The sequence below is a fragment of the Anabas testudineus genome, chromosome 1 (assembly GCF_900324465.2).
Source record: "Anabas testudineus chromosome 1, fAnaTes1.2, whole genome shotgun sequence".
NCBI lineage: Eukaryota > Metazoa > Chordata > Actinopteri > Anabantiformes > Anabantidae > Anabas > Anabas testudineus.
The window spans coordinates 6968721-6989436 of NC_046610.1; the positions used below are offsets into that span (position 1 = coordinate 6968721).

At 40.8% G+C, this 20716-nt stretch overlaps 1 protein-coding gene across 1 annotated transcript in view; it reads left to right on the plus strand.

Annotated features, from left to right (window-relative positions):
- The first annotated feature begins 5378 nt into the window (after positions 1 to 5378).
- cacna1hb (calcium channel, voltage-dependent, T type, alpha 1H subunit b) overlaps positions 5379 to 20716 on the plus strand; it is a 29162-nt gene continuing 13824 nt past the window's right edge. Inside the window, exons 1-17 of the mRNA XM_026360758.1 lie at positions 5379 to 5463; positions 5678 to 5811; positions 6197 to 6294; positions 7502 to 7661; positions 9736 to 10048; positions 10166 to 10258; positions 10680 to 11253; positions 13132 to 13490; positions 15197 to 15348; positions 15829 to 16014; positions 16213 to 16330; positions 16793 to 16948; positions 17710 to 17797; positions 17931 to 18121; positions 19543 to 19836; positions 20223 to 20323; positions 20564 to 20687. Of these exons, the coding sequence (XP_026216543.1) occupies positions 5425 to 5463; positions 5678 to 5811; positions 6197 to 6294; positions 7502 to 7661; positions 9736 to 10048; positions 10166 to 10258; positions 10680 to 11253; positions 13132 to 13490; positions 15197 to 15348; positions 15829 to 16014; positions 16213 to 16330; positions 16793 to 16948; positions 17710 to 17797; positions 17931 to 18121; positions 19543 to 19836; positions 20223 to 20323; positions 20564 to 20687 (3180 nt within the window). The 5' untranslated portion in view covers positions 5379 to 5424. The remainder of the gene's footprint in view (positions 5464 to 5677; positions 5812 to 6196; positions 6295 to 7501; positions 7662 to 9735; positions 10049 to 10165; positions 10259 to 10679; positions 11254 to 13131; positions 13491 to 15196; positions 15349 to 15828; positions 16015 to 16212; positions 16331 to 16792; positions 16949 to 17709; positions 17798 to 17930; positions 18122 to 19542; positions 19837 to 20222; positions 20324 to 20563; positions 20688 to 20716) is intronic.

Here is a 20716-nt window from a genome sequence, read left to right on the forward strand (position 1 = left end):
AACATTCAGAGCATTTCCTTTTGTTTAAAGATGAGAAAAACTGATTCTGTCACTCCTCTACAAGTTCCTGCCTTCCTTCTTCTGCTCCCCCTCTCATTTTTCTTTTCCTCATCCCTCTCTGCACTACCAACCAGGATCAATCCCATGGCCTCCTATTTATCGTTTCCTCTTCCTAAACTGTCTCTTAATTGGCTTGAGGTGTGTGTATTGGGGTGCAGGGAGGCTACATTGCATAGGAGGAGGTCCTACTCGAAGTAGGGTGAGCTGTCAGCATCATTTTAGCCAATTAATGTGATTTTTAACAAGTGTTTCCATGGTTACAGCTGTCACACTCTCTGGGGGTGGAGCCAGAGGAGTTGACAACTTGACAGTAACTTAACTTGGTCCACCCTCATTTCAGATCCTCTCTCCGTCTCTCTCTGGCATTGAGCTCTAAAGCACACACACACACACACACACACACTCAGGCTTAACTAGGTTATGATTAATCAAGTCTCTGTGTGTGGATGCCAGAGTGAAAGTGTGGAGCCAAGCAGCAAAGTGCATGACGAAACTAGTGAGCAGGTTGCTCATTTATTTACCCACATGGGAATTCCCATCAATAACATTTTTTTTTTTTACAGCAATGCCACATTTTGATAAAGCAGCCTTATAACTCGCTGGTTTTTATTAATGATTAGTGAATAGTTAGCAGCATGTAATAGATCAGGTATATGTAAAAAAAAACAAAACATGTTAAGTTGTCAGATTATGTTGACCCTCCTCTAGCATCATACCTGCTTTGTCTTTAGAATTTCAGACAGCTCTTAAGTGAGAAGGACCCTGACAAAAAAAAAAGCAAAGGCTGTTCATTATATTTTTGTTGCTTTCGATAAATCTAAATTCATCTTAGAATAAAAGGCAGAGACCGACCATCGCTTTTTACAGCCTCTGACACAGATTTCTGCAACATGTCTGTATAAAAGTATGGTTTTGCTCAGTCTGGATTTGTTGACAATGACAAAAATATAGAAGATTACTGGGCATTCATAAAGAGAAGCAGTATTAATGATGTGCCAGTACTGTAACTGCAAGCTGATAATAGTACATACTCTTTTTGGATAAGTTATTAAAAAAATAGTGTCAATCTTGCCTCTTTGAGTATTGTTAGCGTTCGATTAGAGTAGTGGAAGTAACATCCTGTGCTATAAAAGTACTAAACTCTATCTCTGCTGAATTTATTTAGTTTGTTTGTTAGTATGTTATTAACATTTTTGAAATTCCTGCCTGAAGAGTGAGCGCTTTGGGACTGCATCCGAACATCACATGTAATACATGTAATTGGATACGCAAGGATAAGCCCACATCTGTGCAGCATTATTCTGAGTGCATACATGAAAAACAAAGCATAACATTGGAGTGGCATAAGATTGTATTATAATTAGGTTGCATCCATATTGTTTGGGTTGAACTTTAGACCACACCTCCATCCCATCAGGTGGTTTCTGAAAAATCCAAATGTAAATATGCTCTGAAACAGCTGTGAATGGACAGACTGTAATCTGGTAGGAACCTGGTGAATAAAATGCCAGATATGTTTAAAATACACTCAGTATCTATGAAATTATGAGCCAGAAAGAGCTATAATAACAGCTTTTAAACCACTTACAAACATTTGTAACTATATTTACGAGGGTGATATCACGTTCTAAAATTACTTTAGTTTTAGATTTGAGTAAACAAACCCAGAAAAAAATGATAAAGACAACTTTCCTACAAAAACAAACTCTATTTAAAGTACAGTCCATGAATGAAGCCACATCTTTTCAAAGTCCTTGAAATCTCTATTTATTGAAAAGATTCATTTTACCATAGAAACCCAGCATGTTTGACCTTTGAAGCATTGAATCAGAATTGTTTCAGAAATACAGCAGCATGTTTGCCATGAAAATATCTGATGATAAATCAAAGTAGAAAACCAAAAAATGTCCCAATGATGGCACAAAATGGAAAGTTGGGGATCATGACAGTGACAAGAGTTTGTTCTTCAGGTGACATGTAGTAGCAAATTTGGGAAGAGAGAGGCACTAGAAGAAGTCAGAGCTTCAGGATACATCCTCAGGGGACCATAAGAATATCTACCACAGCTATGGAAATTATTCCAGCAGATTTTTCCATCTGGATCAAAGTGATGAACCAGGAGACTGATATTTTGTCCATAGAGCCATCCTGCTAGCAAGGTTAATGAAGAGTTGGCAAAGAGGTCATTAATAAGGACTCAAGGGTTCCTGACTCTGTAATAAGTTAGCACGTTTGCAATTACAAATGATAGCAGTCATTACTGAAGAGCTTTTACAACAAGTCTGCAGTAAATGATAATTAACTGTTAATGAATGGGTTTTGGTTGATGTTCTCAAAGCAGAGCTTTTCCAAAAGTTGAAGTTAGATGGTTCACTGGAGAGGTCCTCCTGATGAACTTAAGGGTTAAGGTGGAAAGACCGAGCAAGTGTCATGCTGGAGGAGGATACAGACCAGATTAAGAGATTCTTAAAACTTGGCAGATCTGAAGTTTTTCTTCTTAATGCTTTTTAACTTAACATATCGAGCTACAAGTTATAATTTCTAACCTTTTAGAAAGAGTTCCTTATGAGAAAGTGATGTCATGCTGGGAAATCGACAACCTTCTCAAACATGCCTTTAAAAAAGATCTTGCTCCTGCATGCATCCCGGCCCATGAGTCTCTATGGACGATCCTTTTAAATTAATGAACGCTTCATATGAAAATGTTCGAGCACGCTGGGCTTAGCATGTGCATCCCAGCCAAGGGTGGAGGATGATGCCAGAAAGATCAGGCTGATGTGATCTGATTTGATTTATAATGGCTGCCTGACCTTTATTACCTGTGTTGGCACTCGAGGAGAGAGAGTTTGAGAAAGGGAGAGCCTGGGCGAAGCTGAGGAGGAGGAGGGTCGGTGGTGGTTCATGAAGTGAGACCGTGAAAATGAGAGGATGAGGCAATTAGGGAGAGGAGGCAAAGTGTAGCAGCCAAGTAACATTTGCAGATGTTTATACTTTAAAGCTCAGGATTTAACCTGTCTCATCCTGCTTTTTTTTTTACTTAGGCATTAGCCATTTTTCACCCCCTCTCTATTGTTCCTTCTTCTTTTTTTCCCACCATATCTCTCCCTTACTGTATCTATATCTGTATCTCACACCCTCTTTGTCTCTGTGCCTCTTTCCATCTCTCTGATGATCTTAATTATTAAGTGTAGTTTATCGTCTGGCTGAGACTTAGGTTTCTGATAGAGATACAAAACTCTACCCTAGGGCGGTCATACATGGAGATGGTAGAAACAGACGGGGAGGGTGGTGAGGAAAAGTGGTTTGGAGAGAAAGGAGAGAGGACGTGCACAGGAGTGAATGAGAAAGGCAAAAAAGATATGCAAGAAATTATACGGAATGAAGATGAGAAATTATACCGCACTATATAAAGGAAAAGGGAGAAACAGAGAGCAGGAGGAGCGGAGCGGAGCGAAGAGAAAAATAAGTGGGCCAAAGAGAGGGGAAAAAGGCTGTAGAGGAAAATGAGAGATGATAGAGGGAAAGGTTGAGAGTGAAAGGAGATAAAGGAAAAGCAACGGAGAGAGTGAAACAGAGCAGAGGACGTTTCCTCTGTGTTTCATTGCTGATGTTGAATGATGGGCCAAGCCTGGAAATACTCCCATCTAATCCATCACTCACACCTTTGCCCTGCCCTATCTCTAGATGTGTGTCTGTCTGTGTGTGTATGTCGTGCGGACTGACGGGGGTCATTTAAGCTGCTGTAACCTACACAGATACACAGGATTAAAACGAACCTCCTCAGCACTGAGAAGATGACAGATGCTTTAATGCTGCGTCTCTGAAGGACGTAATTTTCTATCGTGTGTTTGTGTGTATTAATTGTGTTCCAGTCCAGACAGGATGCAAGCGGATTGTGAAACTCAGAAGTCAGTTCCCACGGTGAGATGGGGGTTCCCATGGCAACCACAGCAAAGGGAGGACACTGGATTACCCTCACTCTCTTCCTCTTTCTCTCCTCTTTCTCCCTCTGTCTCAAGGGTGATAAAGGATTGTACTCTCATTAATTTTTCCGCCCTCTCGAGAGCAAAGTGTCCGGGAAGGGGACTCTGTGTGTGTGCCCATGTGTGTCTATGCGCATGTGTCCATGTGCAAGCTCCAGGCTTTGTTATGTATGCGTCCTTGGTTCTTGAATACATTCCTGTCATCCATTCAGCAGTTTTCACATTTGCACTCAAACGTGAAAGTGTGCATGTGTATGTGTTTGTACGAGTCCAACACAATCTTCCCTTTAACTTTCTACTTTAGGCCATTTTCTCTTTTAAACCTCTCTGCCTTTCACTTCTCAGCAGTGCTTTTCTTCAACTTTGACAGTTAGCAAGAAACACACATACACAGACTCTCACCATCCGCAAGTTAAGCTTAAACTGACTTCAAATGTCTTGCAGACTTTTTCATGGTAGCTGTCTTGCTTTTGTATTTATGACTATTAGATATGTCAAAATGTCTCGTCAGAAGTTGTGCTTGTAAATTTAACGTGATACTTTTAAGCCTATTATCTCAAGTTTCTACCCTTATAAATTTAGGGTAGTGCATTTAGTTCTGCTCTTGCAAATATGATTTTGCAGGTTGTGTGCTACAGGATTCACACATACAGTTGTGTGTGAACACTCAAACGGTCTGCTGCTGTTTTCAACACTGCCAGACACGGCTGGACCTTTAACTTTGAATAGTCAGTTTCCTCAGGCTGTCGTCAAGGTTGCTACAAACAACACCACCGTCTGGATAGTGAAGGGTAACAGAATCAAGGAAAAACCTGAATAAATGAGTGGAGAGACCTAATGAATGCAGATGATTCCACAAAGGGCAAGAGGGGTCACTGTGTGGTTTGATGAGTATGAAAATGATGTGAATTATATGCGATGCGTTCACAGTTACCACATCTCAGTGGGAGATTTGGACAGGTGTGTTAGACAGCAGTCTCCACCACCATCATCAAAATGCATATATATAAAATATATACAGAGGAGCACTGATGCAATTCTGGGAAATTTCATGATCTTGCTTATTATAGTTGGTATGGCCATGTATGCGAATAGTATTACTATTATATGTAATAGTATATAGTGACCCTGCTGCCTTCACTATATTAAAATGTCTCTGCTTGCTGATGATATCATCTAGTGTGGTTTTTCAGTTCATATAATGTTAATCTGGACTATTGAGGCTGGAGTTTGAGACATATTTTAATATTGGTAAGGCAAAGCAATATTGTTATTTCAACCAATGTTCCAACTATGCTACGTTGCTGACCCTTAACCTTGTCCCACATGGTTTGAGCGTGTGAGCATTTTGGCCATCCTGCTGAACTGTGTGACTCTAGGGATGTTCCAGCCCTGTGGCCACACCCCCTTCTTCCTGCAGGTACAGTGTGCACAAACACTCACCCACACATGCTCACACACACTCAGACAATCTGAAATTACAAACTAATTATGTTGAGCTGTGAGACTTTATTATCAAGGCTCTGAAAAGTTTTCGCTTTAATTTTTTTTCCACTTAATCAGTTTACGCTAATCCTCTGGGTTTTGTGTGTGTGTGTGTGTGTGCGTATGTGTGTGTGTGTGTGTGTGTGCAGGCTCTGGATGATGGGATCTTTGTGTTTTTTGCCGGGGAAATGGTGGTGAAGATGGTTGCTCTTGGGGTCATAGGTCAGAGTGGTTACCTAGGCGACACATGGAACAGATTGGACTTCTTCATTGTTATAGTGGGGTGAGTATTTCACAGACGGACACACCTACATGAACACGCACACACACGCGCATCTGACATTAAATATGAGCCAAAAATGTGTAGTGTGTGTGTGTATGCGTATTTTGTGTAAAGCTTAGACACTTGTTTAATGCCAGTTAAATGTCAAGCGTGTGTATGTGCGTGTGTGTTTGTGTGTGTGTGTGACGGGGGGGCAGCTTTGCGGAATGACAATTGCATCATTGGGTCTTGAGAGACACAGACCTCGGTGATTGGTAGCTAAAAGGCTACGTATCCCAGAGGCAGTGCACTGCATTCTGCTGGATTCCCAGTAGATGTGAAGAGTTTGCCAAGGTCAGCCTGATCAGGATGACAGTGACACAACAGTGGCTTTCCCTCTCCGCAGAATGCTGGAGTACTCACTTGATGGACACAACGTCAGCCTATCAGCTATCCGCACTGTCCGGGTTCTCCGCCCACTCCGAGCCATCAACAGAGTTCCTAGTGAGTTTTTCTCCTTTTCTCTCCAACACACAATGCACTCAAGTATTAGGACATTTTTTGTTGTATTGTTTTTCATTGTTTTGGCTCTGGGCTCCAGCACATTGGATTTTAAATGAAACAGTAGCTGTTAGGCTAAAGTGCTGACTCTAAACTTAAAAGTTAAAAGTTTTTAAAGTTTGTTCACACATTCCAAACTAGGTGTATAGTGCAGGACTCTCCTGGCTTTAGGACAAAGCAGCAGGTCAGAGATTATAAAGATTAAGAAGAGAGAGATTTTAGTTTAATGTTCTCCACTAAGCAATTCATCATCCTCACTGCAATTCAGCTGATCATGTGTCCGACCAGCAGAAGAAGCTAGACTGAAGGCAAAAAGTTCTTGAAACAAGCAAGATGTGAAGACTGCAGTCGAGGGCTGGCAGAGCATCAGCAGGAAAGATACCAAATGTCTGCTGATGTCTGTGGGTTCTGACTTCAGATAGCCACTCACTGAACAAAATATTAAATAAGATGACTGTGCGACTTCTTTAAGTTTATGTTAACTTGTCCAATCCACTTTCCGTCCCCTGTAATTGGTAGACTACGCATAAAACGGGCTACAATTCCCGTACTGTGCATCTGCTGCAGAAAGTCAGCAACCTCATTAATCACAACCGAGACAAAGAAAAATGTGTGACTGTCCTTGCACTCTCAAACTGCACTGTAAATTCCACTTCAATTCTTTAGCTTCCCAAGCAGTTCAGATATTACCAGCTACAACTCTCCATTTGATGGACAAGTGTAAACAACTCAGGACACGGTGAACAAAGTCATAGAAATCATTGTGATGCTTGTGTTGTTCTTAACAGCTCAGCACACAAACTGGCCCGCCATTATTTTTACTGCATGCCATGACCCTGCCACAACTCAAACTGAGTTCTTGTAAAACTGTTGTTTGTTAAGTAGCCAAAAGTCCAATCAGAAAGAGTTATTCCACTCTTCAGCAGAGTACAATGACGGCCAATTATCGAGGTTTTAACTCTAATTATTTGCAATTCAATTAATTGTACTGCTCCAGTTTTGTGCAGAATACATTAAGAGATTCCTCCTGTCTGACCAACACTTCTAGTGATGGACGTTTAGCTTTTTACCTACATGCAGATTTCTGCTTGTTTCAGTGTCTAATCTTGGTCTTTATGCCATGTATGTGTGTGTTTGTGTCTGTTGGTAGGTATGCGTATCCTAGTGACCCTCCTCCTAGACACACTTCCCATGCTGGGCAACGTGCTGGCTCTGTGCTTCTTTGTCTTCTTCATCTTTGGCATCGTTGGCGTGCAGCTGTGGGCGGGGCTACTGAGGAACCGCTGTTTCATGGGAGAGGATGTCAAGATGTGAGTTACTATAGTAACCAGCAGATGTCACAACGTGTGATGCACTGGCCTCATTTCGCTGAACCCCGTGTCAAAAGTTTGCTCACAACTAATTCGCTTCTTTCACCCAGCTATTATTTCTAAGAGGAGATCGATATCACCGATAGGCTGATCTTGTTTGTTCCCTAATCAGCTCAGTCTGGGAGGAAGTAAATGTGTAAACGTGTTTCCTGCTGGATCCTCCAGCATTAGAGATCACAAATCAAAGGATTAAGTGGGCTAAGTGAATTTTGTGTGTCGTTTTTGAGGGGCTCTCTGTGGCTGCCTCAACATAAACCTTTTGAGTTTCATTGTCACTCCTGCTCCTTTCCAATTGATCCTTTGTGTCATTCTCGATCAATGTCTGACTGATGCTGTTACACCATCACTACTGCTTGCACTCACATGCTCACAAACATGATCCCGTAATATCACATAACATCAAATAACATCATGTCACCTCCTGACCTCAGATCTCCCTCTTAGATAAAGATCACAGACAGTGGTGTGGTCGTTTGTGGAGAGGTGGGAGTTTATCAAAACAGCCTCTACAGTGTCAGATCATAAGGAATGTACTGTGTGTTACTACTGCAACTAAATAGTGCTACTTTTAAAAATATACCTAAGCTTATGCAATAGAGTATAAAATAATGCAATAGATGCAATAGAGTTCTGTAAAAAGCAAAAAATAAAAACACATTTGCACCACGTGCAAGTATAATTCAGCCAACGAAATTAGTGAATAAATATATAATAAATTGTCAATAAAATGTAGATAGATAAAATGTACATCAAAAATAAGAAGATAAATTTCCTCTCCACTGTTGCCTAGTGCTGTTCAAATGGGGTTATTGGGTTTTCTATATAATTTTATACAGTTATTTTTTGTAAGGTCTTTAACCTTACACTGTAAAGCGCCTTGAGATGACTTCTGTTGTGATTTGGCACTATGCAAATGAAATTTAATACGTTATATTAAAAAATGATTAATGAGATTGAGTTAATAGTTCCAGAGAACAGAACAGAAGCATCAGCATCAATTTACTACAAAAGTCCGTGATTGCACCTCAACACATTACGGCTGTGTCAGTATCCTTCTGTAGTCACATGCGGTCATATCGGTCTGCTGTGCAGTAGTCAATACTGAAGACTTCCTCAAAACTCACTTCTCTAGATTTTTGTTTGCAAATTCGATTTTTGTTCTTCTTCATAAACAACAAACTTTCCTGATAAGAACTGAGAGCACAGCTCCTCTGTGACTTCTCTCTACACCACTAGTGATTGCTTATCTGTCCCCTGCAACCTGCTTTGCTTCTTTTCCTTCACCTGTATTTCTCACTGTGTTTATTCATTCCCTCCTTTAGTGCCCTTGTTCATTTCACACTGTCTTTTTTTTATCAGATAACAGACTTTTTGTCCAAAGAAATTGTCGATAAAACGATTGGTCCTCATAACAACTGTTATTCATTACCTGAATTTACCCACATACTTGCTCTTTTGTATTTTTTATTTATTTATTATTATTTATTTTGAAGCATGATGCTCTAAGTCTCTCTAAGTCTTTTCTTTTATATTATTGTTAACAGATTTCATATAAATTCCAAAACCAGCAATAGATTGTTTTGCACTAACAAGTATTATTTATGTGACCAGAGCCTGATACAGGTTATTCCTCTTTGCCATTGAGCTCCATTGTTTTCTAAAAAGTATTAAACAAATTAATGAGCCACACTGTGCACTGGGTGACATGTTCCTTCATTTAAATGGACACAGGCACAGTAGTCCATCTTAAATCAAATGTCAACTGCAACTGAAACAAACAGTCTGGAAACAGTCTTTAATCATGTCTAACCATTAAAATCACAGTATACAGGTGCATTTTAAACTATATTTAAATTTCTGCAACCCATATTTTGGCTGAGAGACACAGAAAAATAAAGCAGTAAAGTAAAGTTGTAAAGATGAGGAGCCTAAAGATTTGTTTAGGCTGTATATCTAGTATAGTTTGTAGTATAATGATGATATAAAGCAAAACAATTATACTCTTCTTCTCTAGGAGATATAACATTTCCTTCCTGAGTGGCTATTATCGGCCAGATGGCACCGATGACCACCCGTTCATCTGCTCGACAGAAAGAGAAAACGGGATGCTTCGGTGCTCTGATGTGCCTCGCCGTCGTGTGGGCAGGACGTCCTGCTTCTTGGGAGCTGAGGAGGCCCGTCCAGATATGGGCCTTAGAGTAGATGAACAAGTATCCTGTGTGAACTGGTATCAGTATTACAATGAGTGCCGGGCGGGTGAACTAAACCCTCACAAAGGAGCTATTAACTTTGATAACATTGGATATGCATGGATTGCCATTTTTCAGGTAAATGTTTTGAAGGATTTATACACACGGTTACAACTTTAATCAGTGAATGATATGCTCACTGCACACCACACATTACTGTAATTGCTGTTGGTTTGCGTGTGTGTTTTCATTCAGGTAATTACTCTAGAAGGTTGGGTAGACATCATGTACTATGTCATGGATGCACATTCCTTCTATAACTTCATCTACTTCATCTTCCTCATTATAGTACGTATTTACACACACACACACACACACACACACACACACACACACAACACACTCCTTTAAGTAATGCATTTGTTAGCATCTTACTAAATGCCTAACATAAACCTAAATAGAAACTTAAAGGATAAGGATAGTCAGCTTCTATAGTCTAGTCTAGTAAAAGACTAGATCCAATGAATTGTGTCTGCTTAATATGTTTTTATGGGATTTACTCACTAATAAACATATAGAGAATTCTTATTCTGTCTTATTCTTTAGGACTGAAAACAAGTCTTAGCCCTTTAAATATTGTTTGTGAGGACTGGTGATCGAACTGAAATTAATTTACTCACAATAAAGTGATGTACACACCCACAAACACACATGCAGATATATGAAACGTTAAAATTTATTAACAGCTTTTGAATGTTTTCATGAACAGGTGGGCTCTTTCTTCATGATCAACCTGTGCCTGGTTGTCATAGCAACCCAGTTTTCTGAAACAAAGCAGAGAGAACACGCCTTAATGAAGTCGGAGCAGCACGCCCGCCAGCTCCACCAATCAGCTTCCACGCTGGCCAGCGACAGCCAACCAGGAAGCTGCTACGAGGAGATCATCCGCTACCTGGCACACCTGGGCCGCAAGGCATGGCGACGACTGTCCCGCTGCTACGTTCAGACACGCACATACTTTCACTGCACGTGTGTGTGCCAGAAAGACAGATGCAGTGGATCTGCCAGAGGGAGTGGAGTGGGGGAGATGAATGGACTTGCCCACCGTCACTCTGGCCACATTCCCAACGACCTATCACACCTTCATCAGCTTTATCACCAGCACCATCAGCATCATCACCAGCATCATGAGCCTCCGTCTGAGCCTGCTGTCACTAATGGAGGGAACAGTTTAAATTATCCTTTCATTACCCCACTTTTTCGTCACATGGATGCAAAGGGCCAGCACCAGAAGAGGCCGGATGCCATGGAGACGGTCAACCAACCAACACAACTGGAGCACGGTAAGTGTTGTCAGGGTCACAGCTTCTCAACCTGGGTTTCACAGGGGGAACATAAATAGAGTTGGAGACCACCACCTCTAGTTTATTTCTCCTAGTATCATTCATTTACAAGCTTTGGTCAAAGACCTTCATTGGGCATAGAAGGCAAGCAGAATGCAAGGATTACTGTGGTCTATTTATACATTCAGTTAATTAACCTCAAGGCAACATATGTGTGCATGCACACTCAAACAAGATAATACTCAAGGGTATTGTAAAGATCAGGTAAATGCCGTCATGCCTCACGACCACAGTTTATGAAGCTCAAGTCAAACTCATTATTCAAGCCTAAAGGTTGAAATGTCTTCAGAAAATTGGATCTAAAATGTTTCTCTGTGACCTAATGGGTTTTGTGCAGATCTCCTTTTCTGTGTTAACACGCTTGATTCCCTGCAGTTTAAGAGAAAGTTATGATGTGAATATTCATTAAAATAGGAAGCCAAAGATCTTTTGATAATGCCTCTGATTGAAAACCTATTACCAAAAATGTGTTTTTATTGTTTTTACTGTGCACAGTTACCACATGGGGAGTCGCTCAAAGCATAATAAAAAAACAGCAGCATGCCAGAGACATTATTACTCCGGATTAAGCACACACCTTTTTAAACTCAGAAAGTCAGAAACTGTAGAGAATATAAAAAAAAGAAAAAAGCTCCTCCTCATATGAAGGTTAATTTATTTACATGAAAGTGGGGAAACTGTTTAAGAGACAAAATATTCTGCTGGATAATGTAGTGGTAAGGTTGCTGCCCTCCATATGTGAGAGGTTCAAATCCCAGCTGTGGCCTACCTCTGGTTCCGGTTCTTAGACAAGACTTAAGCGTACCCTGCCTTTGTATTGTACTATTGGTTTTAACAAAACCGACAGTATGAAACTGTCAAAATCAAAACAGCAGTGCAAAGATAATCCTGTTTTTATTTTATCCGTACAATGGGTTACGCTCCCAAAACACTTTACATCCACATGTCTAAGTGGTAATGCAGGCTTTGTATTTAAAAACTAGAGTCTCTAAAGCAACGCCAAAATAACCCTGATGACATCATGATCAGGGGTTATTTCATCAGACAAAGCTGCTCCAGTACAAAAGACATTATAAAACAGTTTTCACAGGCTAAATAGTACTCCCTGATGATGATTAAACTGACCTTGATGTACAGAACTGGTTAAAGAACAGAGAAATTACAGAATCAAATTTTAATACAATTCAGAAATAAACTCTACTGTAATTGTCGCTACTGTAGGAGCCTTTCCACAAATATTCAGCTCAGGATCAGTGTATTTCATGTGTATGTACTGAAGAGTCATTTTCAGTAAATCTGCCAGCTTTATGTTTTCTTGCAGCCCACATAATCTATAGACACACACCGCAGAACGGCTAGATTGGATTTACTATATCAGTCTCAGACAAAACATGAATTTACTGTAATTGTGATGAGAAGTGAAATGCTCGCGGTAGATTAGCGTTTGTTATGTCAGTCCTCCCGAGCTGTTTGCTAATGAATTCCACTGAAATCTTTACTCTCGCCTCACACTGCACCCTTTCCCCCTAACACACACACACACACACACACACACACACACACACTTACATCCCTGTTCTAATAAAAGAACTCTCCCTCTGCACAAAAGCATCCCAACTGCACAGTAGCTTCCATGTTATTGAATTCATGTCTCCCAGAAATGAAATGAAGGTGCTCTCCTTTGCTGAGCAGAGGATATAATGAATGACAGAATGTCTACTACAACATACAGAATCAACTACTATATCTACTAGGCCCCTCTGCGTGTATGAATTTTATTTCTCATGTCTACATCACCTCCTCCCTGTGTCTGTGCAGGTGGGTGTACCTTGCATCCTGCGTTACCGTTGCCAGGTGAAGTCCCAGGAGAGTCCTCAGTATGCCCGTACTGCATCTACTACAATCAACTTAGTGACAGCGAAAATGTTAATGAGCAGCCTGATGACCAGCAACTTGGGTACAGCAACTCATGCCATGGCAACAGCCCTTGCCACTGTAGCAGCCCTCGCCGCGATGATGCGCTGGTGTCTGAGCCAAAGAAAAGGCTGTTTGAGCGCTGCTGGGCGGGACTCCGAACTAAACTGGAACTCATTGTGGGCAGCAGATACTTCAACAGAGGAATCATGATTGCCATCCTTATTAACACTCTGTCAATGGGCATAGAGTACCACGAACAGGTATGTAGGTTGGCGACTGTAAGAGGCAGCATGTTTGTGTGTGCACGTGCCTGTTTGACTGAAACATGCTAATCATTGTGTGTGGTGGAGTCGGTAAACTTACCCTCCAATCAACACTTACACCACCAAGCATATGTGATCACAGAGAGTGTGTGGGGCTGTGTGTGGGTGTGTGCACGCATGTATCAGGAGATGGAGAAACTCATAAGACCTGAAGTGTTAATTAAAGCGTGACCCTGGGACAGGAGAGAGAGTGAGCGACGTAGAGATGGAGCAGCAGTGAGAGAAGTGAGAGCAGATGAAGGAGGAGGATAGATCTAACATTGTGATTGGCTGAAAGGCAGGGATAGACTATGGGAGACGAAGGAAGATTGCATTTGGCCCATTTCCTGAACAATATGATAGATGGCTGGCCTTAGATTCTTGAATAACTTATGTTAAAGAATAGGGCCTGTCCTATTTTAGCCTTTTTAGTATCAACAAACCCACTGAAGAGATCAAAATGAACAATGAAGATATGTAAATAGACATATTAACCTATCAATGTGTAGCCAAAGCCTCTCTTTATTCTCTTTCTGTGCCAGAGAAATGCATTGTTATGTTAAATACAAATAAGAACCACTCAGATTCACTGGGTGACAGTCCCTCGTTTCAGTGAACATGCATTTTAGTTTGAAACACCTCTGAGACTTGTTTTTGGATCTCTGGAGAGTAGCTATGTGTCAGGCAGATGTCACTGAGCATGCTCAGAGACACTGTTTCTTGTTTACATAGCTTTGGTGGTTCACATGCTCAGAGGAATAAACCACAGTAGCTGTGTTCACTGTAATAAAGAAATGTCACCCACTGCTACAGTACAGCTCTGTTATGTGTTTTTAATACCATAGTCTTTGTTCGCACAGACACACGGGCACTGGCTTAGAATTTGGTTACACGGACAATGGAGTACCTCTTATAAAGATTTAATCTTAATAATCCTTCTCTTCACCAAACCTGGAGGTGACAAAATACAAAATGGACAACAAAGAAATGTTATATCACCTAATAAGGAAACATTTAACCTTTTGCATGTTACTATATAGCATATGGTTTATGAATGAAGAAAATGTTCTCAGTGCCAGATCAAAAAAAAAAAAAAAAAAAATCCACGGTGTTTTACAGCGTGTGTCTCTGAGACCCTAAAAAGAAGTGGATTTTTACATAGGGGACAAAAAAAAAAAGAAATCCGTTCATAATGATGTTTAAAATGGAATTAAATCATCAACGCTATCCTAAAAAAACATTGGTAGTAAATCTGACCACTATTACTAACACAAGAGATTGATTCACATGAATCAGATCAATTCAACTCCATGTGCTCCTTCCAGTCAAATGTGACCCTCGTACAATGCATCTGTTAGACAGAACAGCTACTAAGTAATGTCAATAACATTAATAATAAAAGTGTGTTCACTTATTCTACTGAAGAGGGTTGTGGGAAAGAACATCCTGGGGCAGCTCCTCTCTGTTTTTCTAAGCTTGTATCCATATAAACCCACTCTGTAGCCTTGACTAGCATTTTAGAAATTCCTGACATGTGAAGTCCACTGTGCTCCTCTCCGACAGTCTGTCTGTTTCTGTTTATTTGTTCATTTTTCTCTGTGCCTGTCCATCTCTTTACATCAGTCTCTCTCTTTTCTCTCTCCACAAATACTGCACCTATTAAGCCGCAGGAGCTGACAGACATTTTGGAGATCAGTAACATGGTGTTCACGAGTCTCTTCAGTCTTGAGATGCTGCTGAAACTACTGGCTCTCGGGCTGTTTGGCTACATCAAGAACCCATACAACGGCTTTGACAGCGTCATTGTCATCATCAGGTGGGATTGTGAGGGAAGCTGTGTCCATAAGTTTACCCCCAAATGGGAATTCTGCCATTACATACTCCTGCTGTCATCGGAAAATCCCCATTGCCAGTCAGTGCTGCAGTTACAGCCCCCTGATCTGTCACAGTAATGCTGGGTCTGGCAGTGAAGCCAAATAGTTGCACTCTTAGTCCAGAGGGCCTGCGTTCTCTCCATTATGTAGTACTACAAGCTAAATTATACATCTGCACTTCAAGACTTTGCTTGTTTACTGTGCCCCTGCACACTGCATTCCACTTCTTTATTGGCTGGTAAGTTGCATTGACCAATTTCCTTTTTTCAGTTGCCACAAGTCACAAAAAGATAGGTAGGCTTTTGTGGGTGCTAACTTTAAAGGAGTTGAAGTTGTGGTAAAGTGGGTATCGATTTCTTGGTTGCTTTAAAGTAAATTTAGCCTTGTGTTCATATTCTCTTTGTCACCTGTGTGTGTTGCAGTGTGTGGGAGATTGTAGGGGAGGCGGAGGGAGGCTTGTCGGTGCTGCGTACTTTTCGTCTTTTAAGAGTTTTGAAGCTGGTCCGGTTCCTTCCTGCCCTGAGGAGGCAGTTGGTTGTACTGATGAAGACCATGGATAATGTGGCCACATTCTGCATGTTGCTGATGCTGTTTATATTCATATTCAGGTACAGTATGTTCTTTCTTTCTTTCTTCCTCTAAAGGCGATGCTGCAGTGTAAGACTCAGAAGCTCATTTTACACAAACATAATTATTCGCACAGGCACCACTGCATCTTGTTGCTCACTATAGACATTAAATTACCATGTAATGAAAGTAAAGTATTTTTGTATTGTTTTATTTATGTGTGTGTGTGTGTGTTGCAGTATCTTGGGGATGCATCTGTTCGGCTGCAAGTTTGGTTTGCGACAAGACAGTGGAGACACTTTTCCAGACAGAAAAAACTTTGACTCTCTGCTCTGGGCGACTGTCACCGTGTTTCAGGTTAGACATTAACACAAACACATCAACAATATTTAATTTAGAGGAATCTTCTCATTGATACGTGTAAATTTGTTATTCAAATTAATTAGATGAGATTCAAACAGCAGCTGCTGCTGTCACTGGCAGTAGAACTGATGATCTTCTCTATTATTTCATTTGCTCCAATTTGGAAGCACTCACGCTCGATTTTTTAACAAAATCTGAAAACTCTCCCTGTGGGCAGGTAAGATACACTTCACAAGCAGAGGGGGAGAGAGTGCAACAACACGCACTCCACAGGAACTCATTTAACACTGATGAGCATCATTACAGTTCAACGATGAGATGTTAAAGGAATAATCCTCTCTTGTTCACAACAGCTACTATAATATATACCCTGTTTTATTCATGTTTTTAATTTATTTCACATATGATTGAGTCCTGCAGTACCACCTGTCTATTCTCATCTCTTCCTATCTGCAGATCCTCACCCAGGAGGACTGGAATGCTGTGCTGTATAACGGGATGGCATCCACCTCACCACTGGCCGCTCTCTACTTTGTGGCCCTCATGACCTTTGGCAACTACGTCCTCTTCAACTTGCTTGTAGCCATTTTGGTTGAGGGTTTTCAAGCTGAAGTAAGGGCAAAGATGCAGTTTTATTTGAGCTACTCATAGAATGAGGCATAGAGAACGAGACTAATTGAACTCTGTTGTGCTGATGATACCAAAGCTGCCTACAAGAGAATAATCTCCACCATCGTGCCTGTGTGGTTTCTCCCCAATCTCTCTTTATCCATCACTCTTTTTTTCCTCTTTCTTTCTCAGTTGTTCCTCTATCTCTCTTTTTCTATCCCCTTTCCTCTCTTTCTTTCTGGCTAACACACACACATACACATACACATACACATACACATGCAGAATACTCTCCAGGGTAGGGATGTGTTTGATATCGCCTGCCATTCACAGCTGGTGAGCTTTTGTTGTTTAGTTTTCATCTTTTATCTCCAGCATCAGAGAGCACTTGTTCTCTCTCTTTCTCTCTCAGTTTCACAGACACACAAACACAAACACACACACACACACACGTAAAGATAACCCTTTGCCAAAGCCGTCTGCCTCCATCTTTCTGGCGTGAATTTTAATTAAATTCAGTAAAGCTTTATTGGCGTGACTACAGGAGATCACTGCCAAAGCCATGAACATTACTCAACTAGAGAACACTGGAGATCCTCCTCCGCCCGTCTGCCCTCCACTCTTTGTCTCTCACTCTTTCCTTCTGGACGTCCTCATACTTTTTTCACTTTTACAACAGTCAACAGATGAGAATAGTGAGAAAACAATAATGAGAATGATGACGGTAATAGTGGTGGTGATCCTGGTGCTGTGTATGTTTCCAGGGTGATGCCAACAGATCTGAAGCAGATGATGAGGGACAGTCACTCTCTTACGAGGACGAGGAGAAGTTGAGAGAGTTATACGCTGCAGGTACAAACTTAAAACACTTCAGTTCCTCTAATTCCCCAAACAGAAACTCTCTGTCTTCAATGGTAGTTACATATGTGATCATAACCAATGAAAACCTGAATTATACTTATTATTATTATATATTTGTGTGCAGAGCTTAAGGTCCAGGCCATGATGCTGAGCCCGAATGGTCTCCTGAACCCAAAAGCCTCCATGCCTCACCCTCTTCCTCCACCTCTGCCTGTCATCACGCACACCGCTGCCACGCCCATCATTAACTCCAGTCAGTCACGTCGGCCGAGTGGTGCTTCAATGGACATCAACAGCCTTGAACAGAGGTCACCGGTGAGCCTTGGACACATGCTGTCACGCATTATCACCACATTTACTATGAGCAATAAAGTTGATTTACAGCAGAGGCCTTACTGAGAATATTTAAATACATTAAAAAGGAGATAAACATTGCTGTTTTTTTAAATATGATCAGGAAATGCAGTTTGTGTTTTGTTAACAACTTGTTGAGTTGTGTAATCTCTAATAATAAAAAAAGGGATGTGATTCTATAAATTTAATTTTCAAAACACACATTAAATTATATCTACTCAGAAACTTTAGGATCTAACGCTAAACTTGTTTTGTCAGTCTTCCTAGAAACATTTTTAAGGTGTTGTATGAAGAATATAACTGTAATTTTAATGATTTACATTTTGGGTAATGTTTTCCAGCACACTGGGCGATCTGTGCAGGTCTAGCTAGCAACTGATAAGATGTCCTAAAAATTGTAGCTAATCTTAATACCTCATCTATCCCTTCACGCTTTATACATTATCGACTAACTAGATTATTCTAAGCTCTTGTTCTCTGGCCTCATGTCTTGGATTGTATATGAATATGTCAAATACTGAACCAAGCGCGCATCCAAGCAAACTTTGAGATGATCACGTGGTGTGTCAGAATTATCCCGGGAGAAAATGTGCTTTTTGAGGCGTAACAGAGAGTGTAACCTGTGCAGTGCAGGGTAAAATGACATGCATTGCTGCTCTTTTTGCTGCTTGTTCATTGGCGGCACATCACGCTGCTGTCAGCGTTGGTATTGTCTCTTTATTAGGTCTGTTGTGGTGACATTTAGGCTAAAGTATATTTCATACTGTCTGAATGTTCATGGATCTATGTAGATTTGGTGTCTGTTTGTGAAAATTAAATAATGCACTCTGGGTTCAGGTTTTCCGAAAGTCTGTTTATTCATTAGAGCTGTGAGATTCTGGTCAAAACGGAAATCACTACTTCTCTATTGAGAAGAGATCGGTTTTTCTCTGGCTGTTCTTAGGCCCTGCTCTGTAGTTCTTTTAATTCCTTTTCAGACAGGACATTGCACATTGTTTTTAATGGTACAAGCAGCGTCCTCAGAGCTGTGGTGTGTTGATTTCCTTGTTATTACTTGGTTACAGCAACTGTAGCATATTTTTCTTGCTACTTTCGTTGTCCTGCCCACTTTCTTGTGCAGTTTGTAACATATATCATTAACTTGTTGACCTTAGAACAAAGTAAGGAAGTGAACATTTATTTATTTATATTTTATTTTGATGGGATTAGTTGGCAAACTAATAAAATTATTTTATCACAAGTAATTCAAGTAATTATTAAGCCCTAATGGTAATTGACACGTGCACATTAATGACCCATTTACGAAATCAGCGATCAATATATTTTATTTGAAAGTCTGTAGGATCAGAAATCGAACTAGTCATTATTGTTGTTCTTCACAGTGTCTGTTGGACAGTGGGGCAGAGAGCCGCCGATCCAGTTGGACCAGCATCGGTCGAGCCCCCAGCCTCCACAGGAAAAGCCAGTCTGGAGAGATGGAGTCCCTGCTCTCCGACACACACACAAGCTCCAACCACAGCAGCAGAGAGCAGTCTCTGGACCAGCAGGAGTACCTGCAGGTGCCTATGCTCCACGACTGCAATGGCACCACCTTTCACCTCCCTGAGCACTGTTACGACGATCCTCTCACGACAACACATTACCCCAGTGATCAGGAAGAGGAAGACACTGAGGAGGTGCAGTTTTCTGCATTTGTTTTGTTTATTTTGTGATATAAACATATAGATAACAATAAAGACATTGATGCTGCTCTACTTTGTTATTTTTAGTCACCAGTAAATAACAATTATGTAAATAACAGAGCTTATTTAGACTTTGAAAAAAAAAAAACATTGATAATTATCCTGCAAAGGCATAAATTCCAGTCTTAGTGAAATTAGACACTTCTGTAGCTTTGGAAATATTTAATTAGCTGAATCTAAAGTATGAGCAGGTTGGAGAAACATTGGGAACATTGTTAGAAACATCTGCATTGTGTTGGATTTGTTATGTGCACACTGTTTGCTGTAGGCAGACGTAGTGCGCCGATGTTGTTATTTACAAATATGTGTGTTCCTTCCAGAGTTTATGTAAGAAGCTGAAGAGGATACTGGAGCCATATGAGCCTCAGTGGTGTCTGGAGCATGAGGCGTGGTCTCTCTACGTGTTCTCTCCACAAAACCGGTACACACACACACACACACAGCCCCTCATATTCTCCCGAGTAGCTTAGGTTGGTTAAACCACAGCATGTGTGAAAATTCACAGCTAAAGTGTGAAGGTTACAGCACAGGCTTAGTAACACAATTTTCACTTTTATCAATTAAATCTGGTCAGGTGTCAACATACGGATTATGTTGACTCTTAAAAGAAACAGAAGAGGAGCTGATGATTATCTTCACCTCTCTCCCTGTCTCTCTTCAGGTTCAGGTTGTGGTGTCAGAGGGTAATAGGTCACAAGATGTTTGATCATGTCGTCCTCCTCTTCATCTTCCTTAATTGCATCACCATTGCTCTGGAGAGACCTGACATACAGCCCAACAGCATGGTAAGTGCACAAACACATGCATTCACCTT